Below are 26,279 nucleotides of genomic sequence, written 5' to 3' on the forward strand. Positions count from 1 at the left end.
ATCAAGAACAAAGCTGAGAAATGAATCATTAAGGCCTTATGCGCTACGAGGAAGTGTGAAGTACATAGTTAATATCACAGTTACACATAACTGATTATTACTATTTTAATTTCACTTGTCACATCAAACGTACGCCGTTCAACAGCACTAGGTTCAAACTAGGTTGTCAGTGTATTCTAGTCTTAAATAAAAAGAATTTTTAAATTACTTGCTCCATTCATTTCAGTAGCGTCTCAGTTCACAACGCGCAACAACAACAGGACAACAGGCTTCCTCAACACTATATACTCACCCGTGAGATCACATTGCTCACTCTTCTGCCACTCCTGCATAATCCTTTCCAATTCTTCCGAGTTACTGTTTTCGTCTGCAGCTCAGTGGTCAGTTGAACTCTGTTAATCGACTGAAGAAACTTAATCTGTGAGTGAAGCACATCTCATCAGGTTAAATTAACATTAATATTAGATTTTGGGAGTTTTTGGATTTAAAACAACTTGGCTACTATAGAAGAAATCACCGATAACTATTGCTATTCGAAAAAATGTCGAATAGCGCGACCGAGTCAGGTTTGGTTGAGGATGGTGCTACGAATGACCACATCTTGAGGGTGACACTTTTCATAGAAGCTTTTGTCATCGTCCTTGCCAACCTCCTGACCATCATCACCTTCACCATCAACAGACATCTGCGCAAGCGAAGTATGTACTGTGTCATTAACCTGGCCGTGGTGGACATGTTGTTTGGGATTGGAATTCTAGTGTCGTATACCGTATTGGCATTCGAGTACTTAGAACAAGATTCGTTACGTTGGCTACAGGTACAAAACACTGTTATGGGGTCCTGGTCCATGTGGTCTTTAGTTCTTGTGGCAGTAGAGCGCATGTGCGCTACTGTGTGGCCCTTACGTCACCGTAATGTAACACCCTGGGCAGACAGCCTGGCTATCTCGATGACCTGGATAGCTGCTGTGATCTGTGGAGTTTTGACAGTCATTTCCATGGAGACGACGGCCAACCATGCGAAGATGTGGATAAAACAATTGTTGCAAGGATTAACAATCTGTCTTGAAGTTGGAATCATCTGTATATCATATATCGTCATATTCATCAAAGTCAAACAGCAGCAACAACAGATGGCTGGTCAGCGGGTATCAAGACGAGACAAGAGACTGGTAATGACTCTATTTATAGTGACCGTGGCATCCATTGGAACCTGGATCCCACTGGCATTGGTTTCTATGTTAACAGCCACGGATGCTATCGTTGTTTCATCTAGTGTTTTTGGAGGAATTAGTTTACTTTCTTTTTCCAACTCTCTCATTAATCCAATAGTTTATGTGTTTAGAATGAAGGATTTCAGAAAAGCTTTGCTTCACCTGATATTAACATGTTCACGTGATCGACCAACACAAGGGTGTACTTCAGCCAAACTAACAATACAAGCTTGTGTTGCAAAGAATGGTCTGAACCCAGGTGAATGAATGTTTATCGAAGTAACAATATCTGTCGAAGCAACAATGTTTGTAATGTGATCATCCGGGTGGATGTAGTCCTGAGTAGGACTGTTTGATGTGACTGACGTTTCGACTTAACCTGAGCGGAAGTCATCTTCAGATCAGAGTCAAGTGAAGTTATTAGTCAGATAGGTCACTTAAATAATCTGCCGCGTCAATTACCTGAAGTTGCGCAATTGGCGGAATCGGTCTAATTAGAGCGCGTCTGCGCGTTGTCTTGTCATGACACAAGTCAGTGTCATGACAAGAACAGAACTTTCAAAAGTAGTCGCAAGATCTTACAACGATATACTGTACATATACAATGAGGACAGTCCTTCAACCTTTTCTCTTTGAACGACAGGGCAAAACACTCAAATTTTGCACAAGACTCTGTAAATTTTTTCCGGTTTTCCAAAACGGAGTACAAGTTTCTCAATATTTTCCAAATCTTTTGACTGATCTTTGTAAAACATGCAATGTATAACCTTAGTTTTCCTGAAAAAATAACGTCAAAAGCTTGATTACCAGTTACACTTATAGTATATGGATGTTTAGAGTCGTTTTCATTGCACCGTGAAACGAAAATGACTAATTACTTTGTGGCAGTGTGTGATAGTTTGTATTAAACACAAGGAGACCTGACTCGGAAGAGTATCATTTTGGTATTTTTCACGTTAATGTATTCACCTTATTATAATGGTTGTCTATGGTTCATTAGACTAGATCTAATACTAGCTATCACCAACAAGTACTACGTATTAGTCTGACTAATGTTTCACGGTGCAATGAAAACGACTCTATCCACATTATTTTACTAAAATATGATAAGATTTATATGTTTTGTTAAGATAACTAATCTTTTTCAAAGACTTGATGTCTCATTTTGGGAGATTAGAAAAATATAATTTTCTCTTATAACACACCCTTTTTTTCTTTCCAGATTTAAAATCAGCATTACATTTGAATTTAGAATTGGGAATTAAAAAACTTTTTCATGGATTTCTTATAAAGTAGGCAGACAGAAACCTTTTAAAAAAGCATTTTTTGGGACTCGCATGACACACTGCTTTTCAGGGGCGCGTGTTTCATTCATTTCAGAGGCACAGCTGCCGGAAAGCCTCGGACAAATAAAATAAACTGTTTTATCATTGGCTGTATCTCTTGTACCATGAATTAGTGTTTGGCCAATAGGAACATAGACTACATCAGAGCCAATCAGAGGACATGTTATATCATTGCAATGTGAAATAATTACGTGAACATCTGGTTCTAGCGAGAAGTTCTTTCCGGGAAACTACAAAAATAATTCATAAGACTATTATTCCTACCGACGAGTTTTGATTAATATCAGGAAACTTCTAAATTTAATTCTTAGAAAACGATAATCAATCAAGGCTGTGTCAAGTCGTTATAACGAATAATTTTCGATTACAGTTCAATAAGGTTTATTTGGCTGCAATCAGGTTAGCGGTTCTTTAATTCCACGCAGGCCAGGAGAAAAGGTGTCTCCTGGAGTTTTCCGTTATTTTTTGTCAAGACATTCAGTTTTCCTCTTATTTTGTTAATAAAGTTTAAAGTCCTTACATATTTAAAATTATGGAGCCGGTTTTCAGTGCTCGACTACGTTTCATGCCATTAATAACTGATGTTATTCATTTGATAGATTATTGCTAAGGCATACAGGGAAAGCACTGATATATTGATTGCCGAATAGTATGCGTGCGTTTCTATGCGTGAGTCCTTTTGGTCTGTCAAGTGTCCAAGATTAATTACGATTGACTTACACAATTTGGAAAGGAAACGATTAGACCAGTAGTCTTGAATCACGACGTGAAACAACCAATATCTTAAAGAAAAAAAATTAGATGAAAAGGCGCCCCTCGGCAGGAGAAAAACTCCCTGAAAAACTCGGATTTGCCCACGGCTTTGATTGTGGTATATTTTCCTCAAATTGCCAAATTCTAGTGCAAAAAGTCTCAGTGTAATGATTCATTGAATTCGCATAAAACAGTTTTGGCCTTCCGCAGTGAACGAATCTGCATCAAGAGGAAAACACAAGGCATCAATACTGAAAACTGGAAGTTTCTAGAGTCTAGGATTGAGGGAAGGAAAAAAGAAGAGAGATACGGGAACTAAAAGAAAGACAATTCCATGAAGTGAAATCTTATGTAGAAAGCAGGTAAAACAAAGAACACTTCTGAACGGCCGGAACTGAAGACAAGTGAAAAAAGTACTATGACTTTTGGGGTTCTGCGTCATCAAGCAATGGAAACTTCTCAAAGTCAGAATAAATGCAAGGCTAACATAGACATTCGGAAATACGAAGAAGAAATGCCACAAATTCCATCGAGAAAAAGATTAACTTATTCTGCGTTTCATGTTAGTCTCGCATCCAAGATAATTTTGAGAAGGGTCAATTTAAGAAGAACATTATTGAATAGGATATGAACTGAAGAGGAAATTTCTTTGAAATTCTTGTTTTTGTGTTTGGTAAAAGATGGAAGATGTTCCCCCCTTTTGCTTTTTCATCGGCTTATTTTGTCATTGCTTTCCTGAAATCAGCTGCCTAGTGAAAGGAAAGAAAAGCAAACACAAAAACACGAAAACGAAATTAATATTGCAAAGAAAGGGTAAATAAATTACCAAAGATAAAGGGAAGAAAGGATACTCTGTTGGTCATTTTTTGATGTCGTCTTTTGTCGTCTTGTACAGGTCTTTCTTTTTAGACGAATGGCAACTATGTCTCAGAATACGACAGAGACGTCATCGAACAACAGCTTGGATACCGCAGACATCATCTGCCTGATTGTGTTCTTCACACAAGCCTTTATCGTCGTTCTTGCCAACCTCCTGACCATCATCACCTTCACCATCAACAGACATCTACGTAAGCGAAGTATGTACTGTGTAATTAACTTGGCTGTAGCGGACATGCTGGTAGGCCTTGGGTCCTTAGCCGTTAATTTTGTTATTGCTCGGATATACGGGTTTAAGGTACTTGCAAAAGAAAATGCTGCTCAAAGTGATAGTCCTGCTGTGAAAATCCAATTTCATGTGTACACGATGACTTGCAATGCTACCATGTTGTCCATAGCTCTTGTGGCGTTAGAGCGCATGTCAGCAATTATGTGGCCATTGCGTCATCGTCAGTGCAGTCTTCGGGTGTACGCTCTCTCGATAGCATTTACGTGGTTAGCTTCTATTCTAATCGCCATAAAGGGTGTATTCTCATTCGACGACAGTTCAAAGGAATATCTTGGCGGGATATGGATTATCTCGGTGTTTTCTGTGACATGTGCTTCGTATATTGCAATCTTTTGCAAAACCTGATCAAGTCAACAACGCAGCCAACTGCACACAAGCCCCCAGTGGTCAAGCCAAGATTACAGGCTGGTGAAGACATCTTTCTTAGTGACCGTTACGTCGTTTGCTACTTGGATTCCATTAGCATTATTGTTCATCATTAACGATGCAAATCAAGTCACTATTTCACCTTATATCATCTTATTCTTCGTGGTATTGTTTGTAGCCAGTTCTTTCATCAACCCTATAATTTATGTCTTCCGAATGAGGTATTTCAGAGTGGCTCTATTTACATTAATATTGCATTGCTCTCCCGATCAACCAGCCAAAAGGATAAGACCAGTGGGTCCAGCACCAGCTACCTAGGGATCATAGACCTTGGTGAGGCCACACATCAGACCTTGGTGAGGCCACACGTCATAGACCTTGGTGAGGCCACACATCATAGACCTTGGAGAGGCCACACATCATAGACCTTGGAGAGGCCACACTTCATAGACCTTGGAGAGGCCACACATCATACACCTTGGTGAGGGCACACATCATAGACCTTGGTGAGGCCACACATCAGACCTTGGTGAGGCCACACATCATAGACCTTGGTGAAGCCACACATCAGACCTTGGAGAGGCCACACATCATACACCTTGGAGAGGCCACACATCATAGACCTTGGTAAGGCCACACATCATAGACCTTGGTGAGGCAACACATCATAGACCTTGGTGAGGCCACACATCATAGACCTTGGAGAGGCCACACATCATAGACCTTGGTGAGGCCACACATCATACACCTTGGTGAGGCCACACATCATAGACCTTGGAGAGGCCACACATCATACACCTTGGAGAGGCCACACATCATAGACCTTGGTGAGGCCACACATCAGACCTTGGAGAGGCCACACATCATAAACCTTGGTGAGGCCACACATCATAGACCTTGGTGAGGCCACACATCAGACCTTGGAGAGGCCACACATCATAGACCTTGGTGAGGCCACACATCAGACCTTGGAGAGGCCACACATCATAGACCTTGGTGAGGCCACACATCATAGACCTTGGTGAGGCCACACATCATAGACCTTGGTGAGGCAACACATCATAGACCTTGGTGAGGCCACACATCAGACCTTGGTGAGGCAACACATCATAGACCTTGGTGAGTCCACACATCATAGACCTTGGTGAGGCCACACATCATAGACCTTGGAGAGGCCACACATCATAGACCTTGGAGAGGCCACACTTCATAGACCTTGGAGAGGCCACACATCATACACCTTGGTGAGGCCACCCATCATAGACCTTGGTGAGGCCACACATCATAGACCTTGGTGAGGCCACACATCATAGACCTTGGTGAGGCAACACATCATAGACCTTGGTGAGGCAACACATCAGACCTTGGTGAGGCCACACATCATAGAACTTGGTGAGGCAACACGTGATAGACCTTGATTAGAGTAGATATAGAAATTAATAGGTAATTGACGCGGCAGTATAAAAATAACCTATCTGACTTTTTCTTCGCTTGACTATGAATTCCGCATTCACGTAGGCAAGACGGGAGATTCTCAAGGAATTGGCTGTGGAGAAAGCGACTGCATCATCTGCAGTGATGCTCGAGCAGCAAAAACTTCGAAGATTGAAAGCCAAGGTAAAGAAAACTGTTCCCTGGCTTTATTATGCTTAATTACTATTCCGTGACTGCAATGTAAATCAATATTTCATTTTCGGGTTATTCGGAGTATTTTTTTTGTATATCCACAGCCAAGGCTATTGAATAATTCGATGATTGATTGTAGATGTAATTCTTCTAACTGCACGAATATATATATACTTGATTGGTAAGGAGAATATGTAATAAATTCAATCCCTTTGGTAGTTCTTGTTATTAACTTATTTGAAACTATGAAATATTACTCTAGTACCCTATCAAAGTATCAGTTCTTCATTAATTAATTTAGAAGCATTTATTCCAGGAAAATATCCTCAGTGAATCAGTTGAATGTTTGGAAAGAATGGAAACACCATAGCACAAACAGCCATTACAGGAAGCACATGTAATTAATTCATTCTGTCATTATTGAAATATCATAATAATAATTATAGCTTACCCATTAATGCACCAATAGAAAGAGAGGAGGCAAGACTACCATAAAATACATGTCTAGCTGAACTATACCTAAGCTTATCACCTATAATAACCTTATGAAAGAGATCAAAGCAATTGATATTGGTAGAGTATATTCTGTAAGTGAAAAATTGTCTTCAAATATTGATGATGAAAATATAAATGGTTCCTTTAGAGGTCTTTGTGAATATTATCTAGGCTAGCTAGTTTCTACTTAGCAACAAAATCCAGGAAGGAGTTTCAAAATTGCATTTGGGGGAGATGGCTTTCCATTTGGTAAAAATGAAACTGCTTGTTCCTTTTTGTTAAGTTTTCTGAATGTAGGAAAGCGTGTGGCTTCGAGCAGTGACACTTTTTTTAGTGTTTGTGGCTAACTGTGAGGGGACCTCCCCTCTAGTGAGAAACTACATAAAAGCTTTCTGTCAGCAAATTGTAGAAATACAAGGCAAAGTTTATGAAATAGAAGGTCTCCATGTTTCTTTTTATTTTGAAGAGCTTCCCAATGACATGAAAATGTTGGCCATGTTAGGTGGGGAGCTTCCTAATTCAGCTTCCTACTTCTCTACATTTGGAGATGCTTCCTATTCTGACTGTGGTGACTTGGAAGTAATTTTTGGTTATGATGAAAACTGTAAGTGGAGACCATGGACCTACAACAAAAGAATAGAAGTTGCCGAGAAAGTGAAAGCTTTTAAAGCCTCACTTTCCCCCAAGTTAGCTGGAAGCACACAAAGAACAAAGACCACAGAATTCATAGCAAAACAAAGGAGCCGTCAAGAGTTTGAGCCACTTGTGGGAAGCCTCATTGACAAAGCCCATGTAGAACCTCTCCACTTGAAGAATAATGCATGGCAGTACTTCCTTGCTGTAGTAAAGGAGTCCATGGCAAAGTCAACATTTTTACCATCTCAGAAGCCGTTTTCTGATATCCCTGAAGACACATGTTTTTCAAGAGTAGTTAATGCACTGACGTACGAGGTGAAGGCAACACGTGCAGCTAAGAAGATAATCAGTTGGTATGGTGAAACACAAGGGAAAAAGGGAGATTTCCAGTACCGATTTACAGGAAAAGAATCACGTTTACTTTGCCATAACTTCATGCGGCTAATTAAACGTCTAAGCAGATAGGAAGACAGTCCAAAGCAGAGGCAGACTGTGCTAGCATTAACTTATATAGGGATTAGACTGAGGGACTGCTGTTCTATATTTAACAGAATAGAAGTACACCCAACAGATCTTGTGAAGCTAGAGAAGGCAGCATCTGAATACTTTTGTGCTAATAAAATGTTTCTTCCTTACAGCATAAACCCAACAATTTGGACCCTGGGTAAAGTTCTTCCTGTACATGCCAAAGATGTCTATGAGAAATACCAACAAGGCCTATTGACAGTAACAATGGAGGGGAGGGAGGCCAAGCATATTGCTCTACACCGCTTGAGCTTAAATTCAACTTACAGATCTAGATGGGTTGATATATTTAGACATGAATTTATAATGCTTATTTGACTTCCAGAGCAGGGGCATGAGCCTAGTAGGTACACAGAGAGCAAAGATGTATATGTTCCTGAAAGAGTTTTCCATGACAACCAGTTCTGTTACTGTGGTCTAGAAAAGTCAGCTCCAGAAGATGAAAGTTGTTATTTCTGTGGTGACAAATTAATGTCTTTAATACAAAAAAGTGTTCAGGATAAAAAGTACAGGGCAGGTTTAACAATTTAATTCCCCATCTCTCTCCTTTCCCCCAATCTACCAACAAACTTAATCATGAAAATTTTTTCACAGTGATATAGCCGCATAGTGAGCCTTCATGTATGGTCTAAAGGTATGACAGTCATTTTCCTTGATGCAATTTTTATTGACGCCCTTGACTCTGTTCAAATCTCATCTACTCTAATATTTAGCCATATCTCCTTTATACAAATCAGACTCAGTAAAATGGGAAAACATGTATGAAAAAAATAGCTGATAGTTTTCACTGATTTTCTAAAACACTTTAGGGACCTCCTTGAATGGATTTTATTAAGAGAGAATTCATTTTTTATGAGGAGGAAGGAGCTTGAGGAATTGCTGTGAAAATACATGCCTAATTTGCTGGCTACCCTTATTTAGGTGTGGAATTTTAAAATGACAACCCACCTTTAGTTACTGGTAAAAATGTATCATAAAATAATATATCTATATGGAAAAAAAAAAAAAAAAAAAAAAAAAAAAAAAAACAAAAAAAAAAAAACAACAAAAAAAATCACAAACAGGTGAAGCCCCATTTTCAATCGTAAACTTTTAATGACCCATGCTTAATTGCTCCAGACCCCTTCTCCTTAGCTGAGTTCTCTTGACTGAACTCTGTTACGTTTTTTTCCATCGCTTGCTGCATTTTCTTTTAAGCAACTTCAAGTACCCCTTGAAATATTGCAGCCTCACTGAAGTTTTTGTCCTTTATCGCATGCAAAAGCCTTTCGTTTGCTTCTTCATAGAGTGTTTTCTTCTTCTAATCTATCTGCCTGCTTTTCTCTCTCTTGCTTCACTTCCCTTTTTTTCTTCCTTCTCATCATCAAGTCTTTTTGCTATGCTTGTGTGCCTCTCTTGATGCACAAAGAAAACCCTTTAGGATGTGAACTTTCTCCACACACTTTCACATGATCTTTAACAGAATGCAGACCATTTATTGTGAGGTCAGCTAGAGAAGCCCTGTCTGCATATTTACTGTTTTCTTGTTTGCAGCAGATCAAGTTTACGTGTGCATTTGTCTGTATTGACATCGCCTGCCTGGTAAGCCTTCCACTCGTCAGTTACCAAAGCCACTTCCTCTTCTGAAACTGTTGGCATCATGACTACTTATCTACGAATAGCTTGCGCACAATGCTGATTAACGACCAACCAAATACTTTTTGGTGTCCACATAGAACTGTTTCATACCTGAAACAGTTGGAAGCTTAGACAAAAGAGAACAAGTTGTCTACCCAACTTCTGTCTGTGAAAGGACAATTCATTCTCTCTTTTAGAGTGGTCATCTGTAAGCATCTTCAGGAATGAACCTATCATATATTTGACTATCATCACACATTGCATCGGAGAGTAGAGAGAAACTTCTTACAAATTGGCTCCAGACAACAAAAAAGCCAATTGAGCTAGGAAGATTATGTCTTGCAACTTTCTACAGATACAATTGTACTCCTCATCCTTTTAGATAGTTGCAAATGTCTTTTCCTCTGTAGCTGGCTTGGGCAACTCTTTTGGAAAGTATTTCTTGATTGCTTCCCATTTCTTGACAATTCTGTCTACTGCTGGAATAAGTGTAAGCCATCTGCATTGCACATGTCAGATGAAAAGATCCTTATCAAGTTCTGGATCATTCAACGCTTTGATATAGATTCTCCAAGAGGTGAACTTTTTAGCCAATAGAAAAGATCTATGGCTATTTCCGCAGAGGCCTCTCCATACCTGCTTGAAAAGCAATGTGCACAACATGAATGTTGCAAGGGATGAAAGGCATAAGACCAGAGAGCCCTTCTCCTAATAGTACATCGCTGATAGAACTCCAAATGGTTTTATTGACATTTGGTCCATCTGGTGACAAACTTGCTAAGCCTGAGAGAGGTAACTGATAACCTGCGTCCTGAAGTGTTTCCACAGTCATCTTGGCAACATCATGACCTTTGGCATGCCCAAAGAATACTGTCTGCAAGATTCTATCACTGATTTCGTTTTTCTCTTCTCTTTTAATAAAACATATTGGCTTGTCATTACAAACTAAACGACAGAAATCGTAACCACTGCGGAGATGACAAGTTGGGTTTGTTTGTCTGAGTTGTGACGTCACTACCACGCAGCCTTATTAAGGCAACAAAATCACAAAAGAATTCGCAAATCTTTTGTTCCAACAGCACGAGATTATCGAAACTGATGTTGAAAATTTATGTTCGTTCATTAGAGCAAAAACGTGGAGTGATTGTGCTGAAGTACTGAGACGATTGACACTGCGGATTGAAGAATTAAGAAGATTGAGATGAAAAGGGCGCACGCATATAGGCGTGACCTATGGGCTTTAAAAATCGTGACTTTGAAGAAAACTATATAAAACGGGAGAAAAAAAAACATGGACTCCCGGTCCATGGACCATTATTTAGACCCGGTCCATGGACTACCCCAAATACATAATCCCTTTTTAGTATGACAAATCGACTGAGATGATTGTAATACTTATCTACATTAAAGAGGCGAACGTCTATTCGACAAACTATAGGAATTATGAGCTTGTAAAACTTATCTCGCTTCACGATCGGCTAATGTTGCCATGGAAAAGCTGCTTTTTATAGTTTTTTTTGAACACCTTGAAGGCTAAGATCATTCCTTAATGAGTTGGTTTTCCGCGCACTTTTTTCCTGTCATCTTATTAATTATATCTCCTCTAAACAAACCAAAATAGTACGATCTGCTTGCCATCGAGTGGCCGCCATTTTATTTGATTTCAAATCCCCTCGTGGCTACAGGAAGATCATAATCCTGTAGTTTTTCGAATAAACGTTTGACTTTTTAAATTAAAGTAGGTGGTTTTACAATAATCTCAGATTTTTCATATTAAAAAAGAGTTTTTTGTATGGGGTCGTGCATGGACCGTCCTGGAGCAGGTCCATGAAGGGGTCCATAGACCATGCCAGGTCCATGATGGGATCAATAGACCAGGTCCATGATGGGATCAATAGACCAGGTCCATGAAGGGGCCCATAGACCAGGTCCATGAAGGGGTCCATAGACAGGTCTATAAAGGAGTCCATAGACCAGGTCCATAAAGGAGTCCATAGACCAGGTCCATAAAGGGGTCCATAGATCAGGTCCATAAAGGGGTCCATAGACCAGGTCCATGAAGGGGTCCATAGACCAGGTCCATGAAGGGGTCCATGAAGGGGTCCATGATGGTGGTCCACGGACCGGGGGTTCATTTTTTGTCCTTTCCCGAAATATAAAACAAAATAAAAACTTTGTAACAATGTACTCGTAATAATTCATATAAACATAACTCATCAACTCATAACACACAACTCAAGACATAAAAGGTAAAGGTATTAAACTTTATTTAGGGACTGGCATGGTCATAAAGTATAGGGGGATTGGGCTGGGAAAATCAGGGGGTGGGCCACGTATTTTTGAGCTCAACCGTATGGGAGTGGGTCACACAAAAATAGTCTTCCAGTTATCTGATTTTCCCGACCCACCCCCTCCGATCCCCCCATTAGCTTAAATGATAAAGTTAAAAAGATTTTCATACAGCTGCAATTACTGCAGTAATGTCAAGTGGGGGTAAATTTGATTAATTTGTTCGTTAAATGGCGTTAATGGGGAACGAAGCGGCTACGGCGAACGCAAGGATCAGCGGTAAAACGTCGTAGCGTACGGTTACCTTAAAACAAGCTACTCAAGACGGTTGCTCGGGAAACGAGACGTTAAAAGACGATATGATATGGATATATTCGACTAATCAAAACGGTATACGAGCTATCTTAAGCTTTATTTGCCGTATACAAAAAGCCTAAAGACATAAAATTATACAATATATTTATTCTAGCTGCCTTGATTATATAGGGTCTACTTAAGTCACTCTATTAACCGGGCCTATGAAAAAAGAGTAAAGCACTGGGAACGAGCTCCATAAAGGATCAATGATTTATGTTTCTATTACTAGAAAGAGCATGTCTAAATTAGTAATTTTGTATAGTTCTGGTGTTATATATTAAAACACTGCAGAGTTATGAGCATTTGAAATGTGCCATAAACATGAAAACGAGGCTGATAGGCCCTTGGTTGTTGTTTCCATACAAATCTTTCTATTTCAAACAGCGGTAGCTTTTTATGCTTTCACGTTACTAAAATTTTCGAACGATATACTTTGTACAATGAAAGCAATGGTGTCTTCAATAACTGATGAACTAAGGTATGTCCATGGCCACGCCCTTTTTCATAGGGTGTATTGTGAACGGTAATAGGGTTAAGAAATAGAGGCTTTGCACCATCACGTGATGGAAGCCATGACAGGAGGCACAACAATATATACTAGTAGAGTCTTTTTCTCCTAGTGCAAGCCTCTATTGTTAACTTGGATATTATAAACTCGGAAATTGTTAACTCGGAAATTATTATGTCGGAAATTATTATTTCTGAAGTCTGAAGTCCCTTTAAGATAAGACAAATTAAAGTGGTGTCAGTGATATTTATTTGTCTTTTTTATCCATTAATATAAGATTTCATAAGCCTGCGGATATACTTACCCTGTTGCATAGTGCGCAAATAATTAATGATTTTTGTGCATTAATGGGAACTCTTACAGGTCAGCCTCCATCACACTCACTGACACATATACTGACCCTTATTCTTCACAAACTAATTCTTACTACGGTAATTAAAACCAAATAGCCACAAAAATTTAAGAAAGGTTCGAATTCTATCCCAAAATACCATGGACATTTTTTAAAAGACTGGGTAATTACAATCGTTCCTGCCCTATCCCTAGAACCGTACAAACACTAAAAGCATGCAAAATATATATGCTATTTGACAGCAAAAAGTACTAATTACAGCTCAACATGCAAACCTATTACCAGTTTTAACATATCATACTTCTGTGCACTGGCTTTTGCTGCTAAACACGTTTATATACATATATGCCTCATTTGGTCAAACCAGTCAGCTTGAAAAAAACCTGTGCATAGAAGTATGCAAATACATTTTTAAATATAGTAGACATACTTTATTTTGTGCATCGCACTGCAAACAATAGAATTAGTGTGAAATATCACTATTGAGTACTATATATTGTACTCTTTCTACTCCAACTTATTATAATTATTAGTAACCAGTAAATTGAATGTTAGTGTAAGAAATCAGATGTTGTTTGTTCGTAGGTTTGTAGCGACAAATTTATCTTAACCCCACGTGATATTTTCTTGGTAATGCGACTCTAGTGCTTCTTTGATCTGCAAACCGTGACTTCTGTCTCGCACCTCTACCACTACTTTTATCTGCGGAACATTAGAACATAGAATAAAATATTATTCTCAAAACCTCACTAAAAGCCTTTATTTCATTCACACATATTGACTGTAAAGTGAACCTTCTTTTCAGCAGACACCTCTAGAAAACCATTTTCATGTGCTGTCATACAATCAAAGCATCTCAATTTGGAGGACAAAACAAAGAGTTTTCCTTTTAGTCGAGGGTAACAGGTCGAGGGTACCATGTCGAGGGTCGAGGGTACCATGTCGAGAGTGGAGGGTACCACGTCGAGAGTGGAGGGTACCATGTCGAGGGTCGAGAGTACCATTAGAAGTTAACAAAGACATTCTATTAAAAAAGTATTGAGAAATAATAATTTAAAATGTTTAAATAATGGCCGTTTTGGCTTCCTTTGTAGCGCGTTCATCGCCAGAAATTTCGGATATTTGAGCCTGCAATGAGTAAGCAGCGGTTTCTATTGGGCCTGCAATCTTAGGTAGCAGATTTGCCCTAAAACATACTATTTGCCGACAAAATGGCGTCTAGAACCGATAAGTGTAGTCGGGTAGGAGAATCTAAAGGAGAATGAATTCAGACATTTTTATGCCGCGGAATTTTTTTGAAACTCGCGCGAAATCTGAAACCGCTGAACAGTGAGTCGTGGTCTCACAGAGAAGGGGTCCTCTTAGGGCCCTTTATACTATGGAATAAATTACTGTTGTAAGACATTTACCGCTGAAATATTTAGCTGAATGTAATATGAAGAAGTATCTTTATTACCAATTATACATAAGTATATACATCAAATTAAGCTTTATAATTATAGTAATTTTTTAAAGGAAAACAAGATTCAGGTAATAGCTGCTCAGAATAGCTAATCGAGCTGAGCAGCCGTTTGGAGGAACAAGCTTTCAAACGATGGGTTTTTCGAGCGATTTGAAGCATTCTTTCAAATTAAGTTACAGTCTTTTGAACTCAGCCGAATTTAGAAGATTTAGCGTGTAGTTATGAAGGATTTTAGTGGATGGATTTATTGGCGTTTTTCAAAAGCAAAAAGTATACATCAAAGTACTTCTGTCACGGAATAGGAAGGAATGGTGAGTGTTATGATCATTTCAGGAATTAGTTCCAGGGTATACATTTGTAACTTTTTGCTTTGTTTCTGCTCAAAACTATAATTTATGACTACACTTAGCGGCTGTGATGAATGGCCGCCCACACGTCTCTTGTAATTCAGAGCTACTCAGAGCGCCATGTTGTTTTCAAAAAAGTATACATGAAATTTTACCTCTGATTGAAATGATTAACATTCTCAAGTTGCTGAAGCTTCACTTCATCGATTCCCGCCTATACATTTTTGAAAATGTCCCTTTTTATCAATTAAATGACCAAAAACATTTCGATTCACATACATTCTTTTGTAAAATTTCTACGGTCGGTAACACATAAATATTGAGATGTGCCAGGCGTTCCGCGCGGGTGATGTCCCAAATTAGCCACTACAAAAACGAGCAAGGGACTGGGTTTGAAAAACGACTGGGGAATATAATTAGCAAAAACGTTTTCTCATCTGATAGAGCATATTTAGATTAGTAAGTCTGGCAAGTTTGAACGTGTTTTGTTAAAAGGTACCAGAGTTGTCAGCCCTCAAAAATGTCAAACTTTTACAGAAAATGTATGGCTTGGGTAGATGGATTTGACATTTTCAAACTTGCCAGACTTACTAATCTAGAGATGCTCTATGAGATAAGAAAACGTTTTTGCTAATTGCATTAAAATTCAAAACTCGCCCCAGTCCCTTGCTCGTTTTTGTAGTGGCCAATTTCTGGCGATGTAATTGTATTGTGTTTGGCAGTCATCACTGCAGCGATAATCCAAATTTTTAAGTGTTTCATTTGTGTTTCTATTACTCCTAACTAGTGACAAAATTCTGTTGAATTGAAATGAAGCTACTTGGAAATATTCACGAAAATGTCAGATTTTTTGCTGATCAAAATAGCACCTCCCCTAAAGTACAAGGCCTTATTTTTCAAAGTTGCATTCATTAAAAAAAAGTCGCATTTGATATTTTGTTCTTTAGACACTAAAGAGCATATTTACGAAACATTGAGCTTATAGACCCATTGCACGCATAAATTATCTCAGACTTTTTCTTTATAAAAAGGTTTATTAATCCAAAAACAGTCAAAAGTATAAGAAAACATTATTATAAACTAAACAAAAGTGGTTTGATCTTTTCATTGTCATTTCCAAGGAATTGATGAGATATGCAAAAACGTTAATGCCTAATTAGCATATTACAGATTTTTTCTAATATCTTTCAAACAAAGAGTCAACAAAGCTCCTAAGCCACTGGATTGGTTCATTTTAATGTGTTCTCTGATATCATAAGTGAATTACTGTTAACAAATGTTTTATCATGAAGAAAATGTGTGATCACTTCTTCTGAAGTTCAACTGGGGGACAAGTGATGAAACCGTTTTTTTTAAATCACAAGCTTTTAAAATAGCGAAAAATAGTGTAATATCTTTCGTATGAAAGCACAAATTCTCCTTACACTACGAGTTTACAAAACTGACCAATCACAAAAAGGCTTATAAAGCATGATTGTCAACGATTTCGAGCAGATTTGTGAACATTAGTCGTTTTTTTTTGAGCTTTGGAAGTGAAAAAATGTTCTTCATATGGCAAAGAAATGATTTAAATAATATTGAGAAGACAAGAGAAAAATACTGTCATAGTTTGCTACGTTTTTCATGTGTATATGCAAAATATAACAGACGAGATGGATTCACGAAAACAAAAGCTGTAGCTTGAAATTTGTCAGTTGAACTTTTGTTATCAACAGAAAACAGAATTGGACTTGCTTTAAAAATGTAAGTAAGAACTTTAAATAGACTCGGTGTTTAGTCTTTTTTTAGGGGGAATGCGAAATAATTTGTTGACTTATAAGCAAAACAAAGATAAATTTTATGAAGTTGTAAGCTTATGTTGTCGACAGCTTTTTTGTTTAAATTCCTTAAGGCAAGAGAAAGATAGAAAATTAGATTTAAAACATCAAAAAGCACAATTTTTTTTAAACTTCATTATCTTTTAGTAAGGAAATATGAAAATGTTTAACAAAATTGGGGAAAACACGGAGAAAAAGTAGATAAGTTAAGTAGATTGTTCAAGCCAGTTCAAGCGTTCAAGACGTGCGTAAAAAATTCGCTTGAAAAAGTCCAATAAAGCTAAATAATGTTTATATTTTCCATGTTTTTTTTTGTTTTTTTTTCCCAGCGGCGATTTTAAGTAATCTTATATCGGAAAAAGATCGAGAAGAGTGAAAAACTTTCTGAAAAAAATATGATGACGTCAGCATTTTAGATACTCTCATCTAAAATGGCTTTTCGACCAATCAGAGCGCGCGTTAGAACTAAGTCATTTAAAAAAATTTTTTCTTATACTTTTAATTGTTTTCTTATACTTTTAATTGTTTTCTGATTGATAAACCTTTTTTTAAAGAAAAAAGTCTGGGATAATTTATGCGTGCAATGGGTCTATATACGCAAAGCTGTCCTTATATGGAATGGCAAAAAATGGTTTTTCTGTCCTGCCTCTCTCACCAAGGTCTGAACTTCAATTCCAAAATCCAATTTGAACCTGGACTTCACTGAGTGATTGGAGCTTAGCTCTTGAGCTGTTGTGAGTGTTCCATGCTATGATACAGCAGCCAAAGCTTGTTGGAGTTAATAGATTCAAGTCCTGAAGGTGTCTGCTTAATAAGCTCCAACCATGATGACATTTTAACAAACAAAAGCTAGTACTTGAAAATGAAAGCTCTGGTATTGATAGAAGTATAAAACGTCATTATGGTTGGGGCTTATAGAGGTACCAAAAAACGGCATAATACTAAATTTTTACCTTAGCACTGAATACGATTGAAGTCAGCCATGCTCTTTTATGATGAATATCTTTAACACTGCAGGAAAAAAACATAGAAACATAGAGTAAAAACATTGATTTGTTCAATGGGTCATGGGTTGTATTTAATGATAATGGAATTATTGACCATTATTACACTGCTATTTTCATAAACATGCGAACTCTGTAGTTGCGAGTTACTGGTTGGAATTTTTTTTTTTTTCTGCCTCCAGTCAGAAATACATAAAAGGTACAGACTGATTATTTTTGATTGACGGAAGTGAAAAACCGAATTTCAGCATATGCAGCTTGCAGTTATGGAGTTTGCATGTTTATGAAAATAGTAGTAGTAAGTGGTATGAAACGTTATCATGCTTCAGGTCTATTCTTTTGTGATTTTGTTGCCTTAATAAGGCTGCGTGGTAGTGACGTCACAACTCAGACAAACAAACCCTACTTGTCATCTCCGCCGTGGCTACGATTTCTGTCGTTTAGTTTGTAATGACAAGCCAATGTTTTATTAAAAAATAATAAGATAGTGGATAGAATAAAATGTATGTTTCTCCATATTTTTTTCAGTATATTTTTTTCCCCCTGCAGGGCTATTTTTAGAATAACCACGCAGCCCTATTAAGAAATGATAGAAGTATCGATAGAAAAGTTATCCAGTAGACACTAGCTTGATCAGAGGCATTGAAAAACATCCAAGTCCACCTGACAGGAATCGAAACCGTGACCATCCGGGAGACTACAGGTATTATTGGTAATATATACTATGTGTCATTGCTTTTGTAACCACTGCAGTGTATGGAATGAGTCATGGTAGCATCTTCACGTGAAAGAACAATATCCATTTATAAGCATATATACCAGGAACCATTATATTTTGAAATCATATTTGTAAAATCGATCAAAATCTTTATTTTGTCTGTACAATGAATATTAAAATGTCACGCAAACGAATTTGCACATCCAGTTTTGTTCCAACAACACGAGGTTTCGAAAATGCTAAAAATGTTCGTTACAGCAAACACTGACGTCTATACTGAAACTAATCGGGACCCTAATTTCAATATTTCATTTCAACATTCCAAGATGATGAAAGCATCAAAAAACGAGCTTGACAATTTCCCTGAAAACCTCTTTAATGAGGAACGATCTAGGTTTGAGTATGAGTTCTGCGGTCGAGCTCCTATTCGACATGTCAAAAGATTCATGAGTTCAGGGTTGTTGTTGAAGGGTTTTGCCCTTGCATTTGGCTTGTGGAATCCTCGTCGAAGATGGCGTGCTATGTTTGCCCTGATAATCCTACTGGTTGATGTTTATCTCTCTATTCAAACAGCAATCTACGTGTTTGTGTGTCCAAAGCTTCGAGCTCAAAGAACACTAGTGATCTGGTTCTGTGCAAATAGCTCTGTGAACATCACCTCTAAAAGTGTAGAGGATACTGATATCTTGCTTTCAGTTCGCATGAAAGAATTGCTTATAAATGATGCTGTGTTGGATATCGGTCGTCTGTTGTCTCATTTGACTTTCTTTAGGAGTGTCTGGATGCTTTCTAAAGAACTTAACTGCGTTAAACAAGAAAATACTCTCCCTTTGGTGAACCCTTGGGGATGGATTAAACTGAACTGTGTGCTACTGTTCTTTTGGTGTGCTCTCATTTCTGGTATAGTGTTGATAATGTTTGGCATCTCAAGCTCCAACTATTCATCTTTTGTAGCTCATAGGGTTTATTCAGCTTCACTGTGGACCAGTCTTTTGACTTGCTGGTTATTTAGTACCTTGATATTATCAATGGAAACTCTTGTAACTAGATGTACTGATGACATCATGACAGCAGAACACCTTGATGATATCATCAAAAAGCATCAGCAACTTTGCAAGATCATCTTTGGTACATCCAATGCATTCAAGCTGTGGTTCATTGTGCACTGGGTTCTGTATACTATAGCTTGTGTCTTTTGGGTTGCAACATTTACGTCATTTTCTGACTTGATGCACTCACATTTTCAAAAAATTTTCTTCTATGAAATCATTTTAGGTATTTATTTATACGTTTTTATTTACCCCTGCTACCGGGCTGCACAACTGACAGGAAAATGCCAGCAAATGCTTGCTAATTTCAACCTGATGACTGAAGCAGACTGGCATGATAATCATCCATTTCGCCAGCGATCTCAACTACACTTGTTTCTGCAGTATGCGAGCTATGCTGACTGTGGATACAGAGTTGGACGATATACATTTGGTTCGATGGCTGTGTTTTTCTCAAGTGTTTTGGCAATGGTGGGGACTGGGTTAAGAGTCGTTTGAAACAACATTTAAGGTCAAAGATTATACTTTGTCATCAGACGGCAATGGTATCAGTAGACTTGCAGGTGATCTTTGTTCGTGATATACTGTTAGTCTGGCTTCCTTGAGGGTAGCGTAGGGGCTGTTATTGACTGTGTTTGGTGAGCGTCATTGATTGAGTACTTTTGAATGAAATCTCAATTCCGCTGTCCCTATCGAAGTTGTTGGGATGGTGTCTGCTATGGTCGCCTTCTCTGACTTTACGTGTGTACGGGCAGTTGGCTCAGTCTTTTCATACTGGGCAGTTTTTACTGGTTCCTAACACTTTCGATTCACTTTCAACTATTTTATTAACCGCGCTTTCAAGCAACTTGCTCTTCATCAAAGTAGACGGTTGTGTCAACTAACAAGTTTTACTGATATTACTAGGAACTTTTCACATCTCATCACAGGATTGCGTGAGGCTCACGTAACGCGAGGCAATACTTGAATTCTATATTATGTCAGCACTTGCCTAATAACTCAAAACGAAAGAGCTCCCTAATTCTGGATATGTAAAACGAAAATGGTCTTAGTTAAAAAAAAACAATTCTTCATCTTATAATAATTATAAGATTTTAAAATATTTTTAGTAAAGGTTTATCCAGGTACAGTATATCTGTCTGGTTTATACAGCCATTGTCAATAGGCAATGTTCATGAGCTTGAATTTCTAGCACAAAGCATGATGGGACACTGAGTTCTTACTTTTTTTTAGCTCTTCTAAAAATTCATCTGACAATGTTTTCTCTGACATTTTCTATTGATGTAAGCACTTCAACAGACGAAAATAAAAAAGGAAATTTTTCCTGATATTTCCTTGGACTTCCCTGTTCCATTTTAGCAGGACTCGGTTTCCCAGAGTGCTTTGTGAGCGTTGATGCACATTGCCTATAAGGTTGTCACACTATAACTTATATACTAGCTCCATATACTTGATACCTACAATCATTGTATACATGTACATAGATTCATCATTATTACTCTTTGTTCATTTTTTCTCAATATAAAGTTTAACACCAGAATTTGTATCTTTTATAATGAATAAAAAAAGCATGATGTGATACTTGTTTTGGTCTTTTTTCATAGGACAATAACTGTAAGTCTTTATAATTAAGATTCAGGGTTGATATTTTCATTAAATATTTTGATTTCTTGGACAAATATGATGTACCTGTAAACTAACAAAATTAATGTTGACTATCTTAATAAATATTATGTGGAATGCTTTTGTTTCTTTTTCTTGTGTTTAGCAACAGGTTCCTTTAAATCCAACAAGTCTTTCTTTCGCTTGTTAACTTTTCGTTTCTCAAGAATGGCACTGTCCCTAACTCTGAGTTCAGCTTCCCGTCTAGCAACTAACACACCCTTCAGAAGAGAAAGTACTTCCTTCTCAGAGGTTTTGAGCTCTGTCAACTTTGTTTTAATGACAGCTTCAATTGCTTTAACCCTTTCGACATCATATTGTGTTACCAAGGTGACAGACATGCCACCTTTTCCAGCCCTGGCTGTTCGTCCAACTCTGTGAATATAATCTTTGGGTGATGCCGGCACATTGCTATTGACAACCAGTTCAACAGTGGGTATGTCTAGACCACGACTAGCAATATCTGTTGCAATGAGAATTTTTACATGTCCTGATTTGAATTTGGATAGAGCTGAAAGTCTCTGTGCTTGTGACATCAGGGAGTGAAGAGTTACGCATGGGAGTTTTACCTTATGGAACATAGAAGCCAAGACTTGGCAGTTTTTACATGTGTGGGTGAAGACAATGATAGATTTCTGCTGGTCTTGTTCTCGTAATAAGTGTACTAAGTAACAGTCTCGTACGTTGGCAGGAACAAGAAGGTATCTTTGATCCAGTTCTGCTACAGTAGCAACACTAGTTGGAAAAAAAAATTAACAAATGAATTGATAAATAAATGATTTACAATGACATGTCAGATTATATTAGAATAAATATAAATTTTAACTAAAAAAGTTGCCCCCTCCTTCCCCCATCCACATAAGCCCCCAGCTCCAAAATTATGAAGAGTCCATACGAAAGATGTTGCACAGCTATCTGTAACATCACAAGAGGATCAACATATTACTTACTCTGACTTCACTTCATAACAGAAAGGTTCTGCTGTTGATACTTTCTTCAGTTCTTCTATGGTGTCTGTTAAGGTGGCACTGAACAAAAGTGTCTGTCTCTTTTTCGGCACTTTGTCAAATATGACAGCCAGATCATCTCCGAATGAAGGATCAAGTAATCTGTCTGCTTCATCCAGCACTAAAAATTGTATTTTGCCAATATTTAAAGTGTCTGTGCTCTTGAGGTGGTCCGCTAATCTTCCTGGGGTTGCTATGACAACATGGGGTTTTTGTGCCAAGTTGATGGCTTGTTTCATCATGTCCAAACCCCCTATGATCACACATGATTTTAATCCAATGGGCTGCCCAAGAACTTTGAATTGATCTGCTATTTGTAATGCCAGCTCCCTGAGACCAATGAAATGAGTTCTTAGGTTCTACTGAGCTTTACGGATAGAGACGTTTATGGAGATTTGAAATGTCGAGTCGCTTGTGAGGAATCAAGGGTAAGGCAAGTGAGGGCAAGGCTAACTCACAGATTGAACCCTGAAACAAACTCTTGATTTATCTAAGTCAGGGCATGGCTAACTCACAGATTGAACCCTGAAACAACCTCTGGGCTGATCTAAGTCAGGGCATGGCTAACTCACAGATCAAACCCTGAAAAAACCTCTGGGCTGATCTAAGTCAGGGCATGCTAATTCACAGATTGAACCCTGAAACAACCTCTGGGCTGAAGGGAAGAGAGTAGACTTCGTTTTGGTAGCATTAAAAGGTTCTGGTAAGGACGAGGAAGAAGAAGAAGAGAATGAGAGAAAGAGAGGATGTTTTGAGAAGAATCTTCACGATAGTGGGTTGTTGCTGCAACATGTCCTGCCGACAATGCCTAACGAGGTATGGGGGAAACTTTGCTTGTGAAAATGCAAAAATACTTAGAAGTTTTCAATTCTAAGAAAATTAAAACCCTTTTTGCTGCTTTACTTTGCTTGGAAAATGCATATAACTATGGTATAATACGCTAAAAAGAACTTCTAATTGCTGGTTTTCAATCATTCCCAAAAGATTGAACACAGCGACCATGTTGGTATGATGGTATGATATAACAAAAGAGACTATTGACGAATCTTTTGTTAAATTCATTCAACATGCTGGCTGCTGTAAAAAAAACATTAATACAGACATTATCGCGATATATTAATACTTTAATAGCGTTAAAAACTAAATATATTATTGGTAAATCATATTATATATTATATTATAATTATATCAATATATACAAGAGTAATAAAATGAAATGGTTACAACGACATAAAAACGGTTTAGCAAATAACGTCCCTCGAAGGATGCGTTGTTAGAACACACAGGAAATCCTGCTTCAAAACTAAACTTTATTTCGTAAAATAACCACAACACATAAACAATTATTTTTTCTGCTTTGTTTTTCCAGCAAGAGTGGGCGGGATATGTAGAGAGTCCTGGAGGCTCCATTCATAAGGCAGCGAAAGAAAGAAACATCAAAGCACTTGGGATTGGTCTTCTAGAAATGTTGGGCAAAGCTACCAAACGTTTAAAAAATGTGTTTACTAAAAGGGTGGAAGAGGCGACAGGGTTTCACAACCAATTACAAATGGAGGACGATGAGGAAGAGAAAAAAACCATGGTAACGTGATTAATAATTGCAAACTAATTTGTAGATTAGACTGGATTTTTTCACCAATTGTATTGTGTGGTTTCATTATAACTGAAGAACCCGGAGAAAAACCCTCGAGGCAAAGGAGAGAACAACAAATGAAACGAATTTTCGTTGGTCCGCTTACACAGTGATGGCGATGGGCATCTTTATACTGCTGAGTAGCTTTCTTAATCTGTTGAAGCGAAGAAAAATACTTATTCTTTTTATGCTTACCGTTTTCTTTTTCCGGGGACCCCAGCTAACCTACACTTTGATTCACGCTCCATTCGAAACATTAGCCAAGTGTGCAGAAACGATGAAGCTCCGAGTGCCTATACGAGAACCCGTCGAAGACACGAAACCGTCACGAAATCGTACCCCTGCGTCAGGACCATGGTCAAACCATGGTCAAACATGATTAAAACATGTTAGAACATGGTCAAGCAAATATGGTTGACCATGGTTTGTCCATGATGTGACCATGTTTTGACCATGGTCAACCATGAACGTTAAATTGCACAAGTTTAACCATGGTCAACCATGGTCAGTTAGTGTCTTGCTATGTAAAAGAACAACCATGGTTTGACCATGGTCAACCATGTTTAAAAGCAAAATCAATACCATGGTAGACCATGGTCAACCATGTTTGAAAGCAATATCAATACCATGGTTTACCATGGTCAACCATGTTTGAAAGCAAAATCAATACCATGGTATACCATGGTCAACCATGTTTAAAAGCAAAATCAATACCATGGTAGACCATGGTCAACCATGTTTGAAAGCAATATCAATACCATGGTTTACCATGGTCAACCATGTTTGCAAACAGCACCCGTACAGCATGGTCAAGAAAAACCTACATAAATATACAATATCAGGGTGCAAATCATACTGAGCAGTAGTATAATTCACTCATTAATAGAAGGAAGAAAATAAATAAAACAATTATTGCCTTTTCAAACATATATTTGCACTCACTTTTTTAATGCAACAGAAAATAATTTGTATACAATCAGCATGTAAATATTAGCCAAAATGTTTGTTTCTACACTTAAGTTACTATCATGAAATTTGGTTGGCCTGGTGCTCTAGTTTTGTCCTGACAACTTACTGTACTTTCTGTTCAATGCTTAATGCACATCTACAGTATGGTAATAATTTTTAGAATTATTTCTATTTTGTCATATTATAATACACTCAATAAAATAACTTGATTATGTATACAGCCAATCTGTTTATGCATTTTAATGTGCTAACTAGAATTCTTTTAAAGAAAATTGATCAAAGAAACAGATAAAATGACTTTGCTTAAAAATAATTTTTCCATACAGTTTTGTTAATATAAATGAATAACTGCAAGACCTTCTTGATAAAAATTCATAATTTTCTCACTAAATGAGAAATAAATTGTTATAAAGAGAGAAGTTCAATTTGTAATAGCTTCTGCAAGACTTTTTCTAAGTATGTTGTGAATTTTGATTCCCCACTATAATTCCTTGTGGGTTTTTTAGCCTATCAAAATATTTTCTCGGCTCTGTACATTACTTCTTGTAACATATCTTTCTTGAACCTTAAAATCGATGTGGAAAGATATAAAATAATTAAGGTTCTGTAATTGTATATGAGTTACATGCACTTGCTAGCAATATTAATTCCCAAAGAACTCCACAAGAACGTAAACGATTCAAGTCGTATTTCGAAACATAAATGTTGTTTCACGCTTTCGAAAAGCCAGCCAGGCATTCAGCTTCATTGACAAACCTCATTAAAATGCTTAAAGCCACGAAGAGCAAGATTCCAGCCAGTTAACTACAGAATAAATTGGGTTTGAATAAAAAGTGAAAAGCAAAATAAGAGTCTCAATGTACATGCCTGATAGTGATTCGATCCATGTCCTCATGATCAGCCACCGATTTTGCACGATATCAAACCCATTGCACGATATCAAACTCTTGCTGAGCAAATTCAGCTTCCAAAACTCATAAAAACTTCTTTTGAACAGAGATTATACGGTATTTTTCTCTACAAGAAACGGTTACCGGTGAATAACAACATTAGGCGCCAAAACACAGACTATGAGCCCGCTTACATACCGGCTAATCACCAGTCCACTCACGGTCACAGTACAGTGCCTTTGTGAAAAGAAAGACTTGTAAATGTGTAGAGATGGTTTGAAGATGTTTATATTTTAAATGCACTGGATATTGTTTCAGCAGTGGGTAACATTAACAGGAAATAAATAAGTATATTTTTCAATAATGTATTGTGTGGAAGTTTATTCGAAATGCACTGGTAATCTAAAATATGGATTCCAAAAACGAATTTTTACATGAGTAAAGGTTGACTTTTAAAAGGCCTCACTTAC

General features: G+C 37.7%; 5 protein-coding genes, 1 long non-coding RNA gene and 1 pseudogene across 7 annotated transcripts; 4 read left to right on the forward strand and 3 right to left on the reverse strand.

Moving 5' to 3' along the window:
• Positions 1 to 418: 418 nt before the first annotated feature.
• On the forward strand, positions 419 to 1,480 carry LOC148912537 (histamine H2 receptor-like). The gene has a single exon (XM_089027200.1). The coding sequence runs from the start codon at positions 542 to 544 to the stop codon at positions 1,478 to 1,480; it is 939 nt and encodes a 312-aa protein (XP_088883326.1). The 5' UTR covers positions 419 to 541.
• A 2,754-nt stretch (positions 1,481 to 4,234) lies between these two features.
• On the forward strand, positions 4,235 to 5,550 carry LOC116290758 (sphingosine 1-phosphate receptor 3-like). The gene is made up of 2 exons (XM_089027201.1): positions 4,235 to 4,797; positions 4,843 to 5,550. The coding sequence occupies exons 1-2, from the start codon at positions 4,235 to 4,237 to the stop codon at positions 5,162 to 5,164; spliced, it is 885 nt and encodes a 294-aa protein (XP_088883327.1). The 3' UTR covers positions 5,165 to 5,550.
• A 1,721-nt stretch (positions 5,551 to 7,271) lies between these two features.
• LOC148912538 (uncharacterized) lies at positions 7,272 to 8,310 on the forward strand. Its single transcript, XM_089027834.1, has one exon. The coding sequence runs from the start codon at positions 7,448 to 7,450 to the stop codon at positions 8,066 to 8,068; it is 621 nt and encodes a 206-aa protein (XP_088883960.1). The 5' UTR covers positions 7,272 to 7,447; the 3' UTR covers positions 8,069 to 8,310.
• A 1,123-nt stretch (positions 8,311 to 9,433) lies between these two features.
• LOC116290757 (uncharacterized) lies at positions 9,434 to 11,880 on the reverse strand (annotated as a pseudogene).
• Positions 11,881 to 11,988: 108 nt separating this feature from the next.
• LOC148912539 (uncharacterized) lies at positions 11,989 to 25,988 on the reverse strand. 2 transcript variants are annotated; one of them, XR_016119347.1, is made up of 3 exons: positions 25,787 to 25,988; positions 17,831 to 17,888; positions 11,989 to 13,953 (listed from the first exon to the last, which is right to left on the reverse strand). It is a non-coding gene; the product is annotated as an uncharacterized LOC148912539 (long non-coding RNA). The 2 variants fall into 2 exon arrangements; XR_016119348.1 differs by lacking the exon at positions 25,787 to 25,988 and adding an exon at positions 24,057 to 24,092.
• Positions 18,895 to 21,227, forward strand: LOC116290737 (uncharacterized). The gene has a single exon (XM_031697839.2). The coding sequence runs from the start codon at positions 18,926 to 18,928 to the stop codon at positions 20,144 to 20,146; it is 1,221 nt and encodes a 406-aa protein (XP_031553699.2). The 5' UTR covers positions 18,895 to 18,925; the 3' UTR covers positions 20,147 to 21,227.
• Positions 21,379 to 23,319, reverse strand: LOC116290756 (putative ATP-dependent RNA helicase DDX49). Its single transcript, XM_089027552.1, has 3 exons — positions 23,204 to 23,319; positions 22,261 to 22,647; positions 21,379 to 22,045 (listed from the first exon to the last, which is right to left on the reverse strand). The coding sequence occupies exons 1-3, from the start codon at positions 23,317 to 23,319 to the stop codon at positions 21,379 to 21,381; spliced, it is 1,170 nt and encodes a 389-aa protein (XP_088883678.1).
• Positions 25,989 to 26,279: the final 291 nt, after the last annotated feature.

The sequence above is a fragment of the Actinia tenebrosa genome, unplaced genomic scaffold, assembly GCF_029948245.1.
Source record: "Actinia tenebrosa isolate PJP-AT-01 unplaced genomic scaffold, QUT_ActTen_1.0 PGA_scaffold11__36_contigs__length_13525064, whole genome shotgun sequence".
Classification (NCBI taxonomy): Eukaryota; Metazoa; Cnidaria; class Anthozoa; order Actiniaria; family Actiniidae; genus Actinia; species Actinia tenebrosa.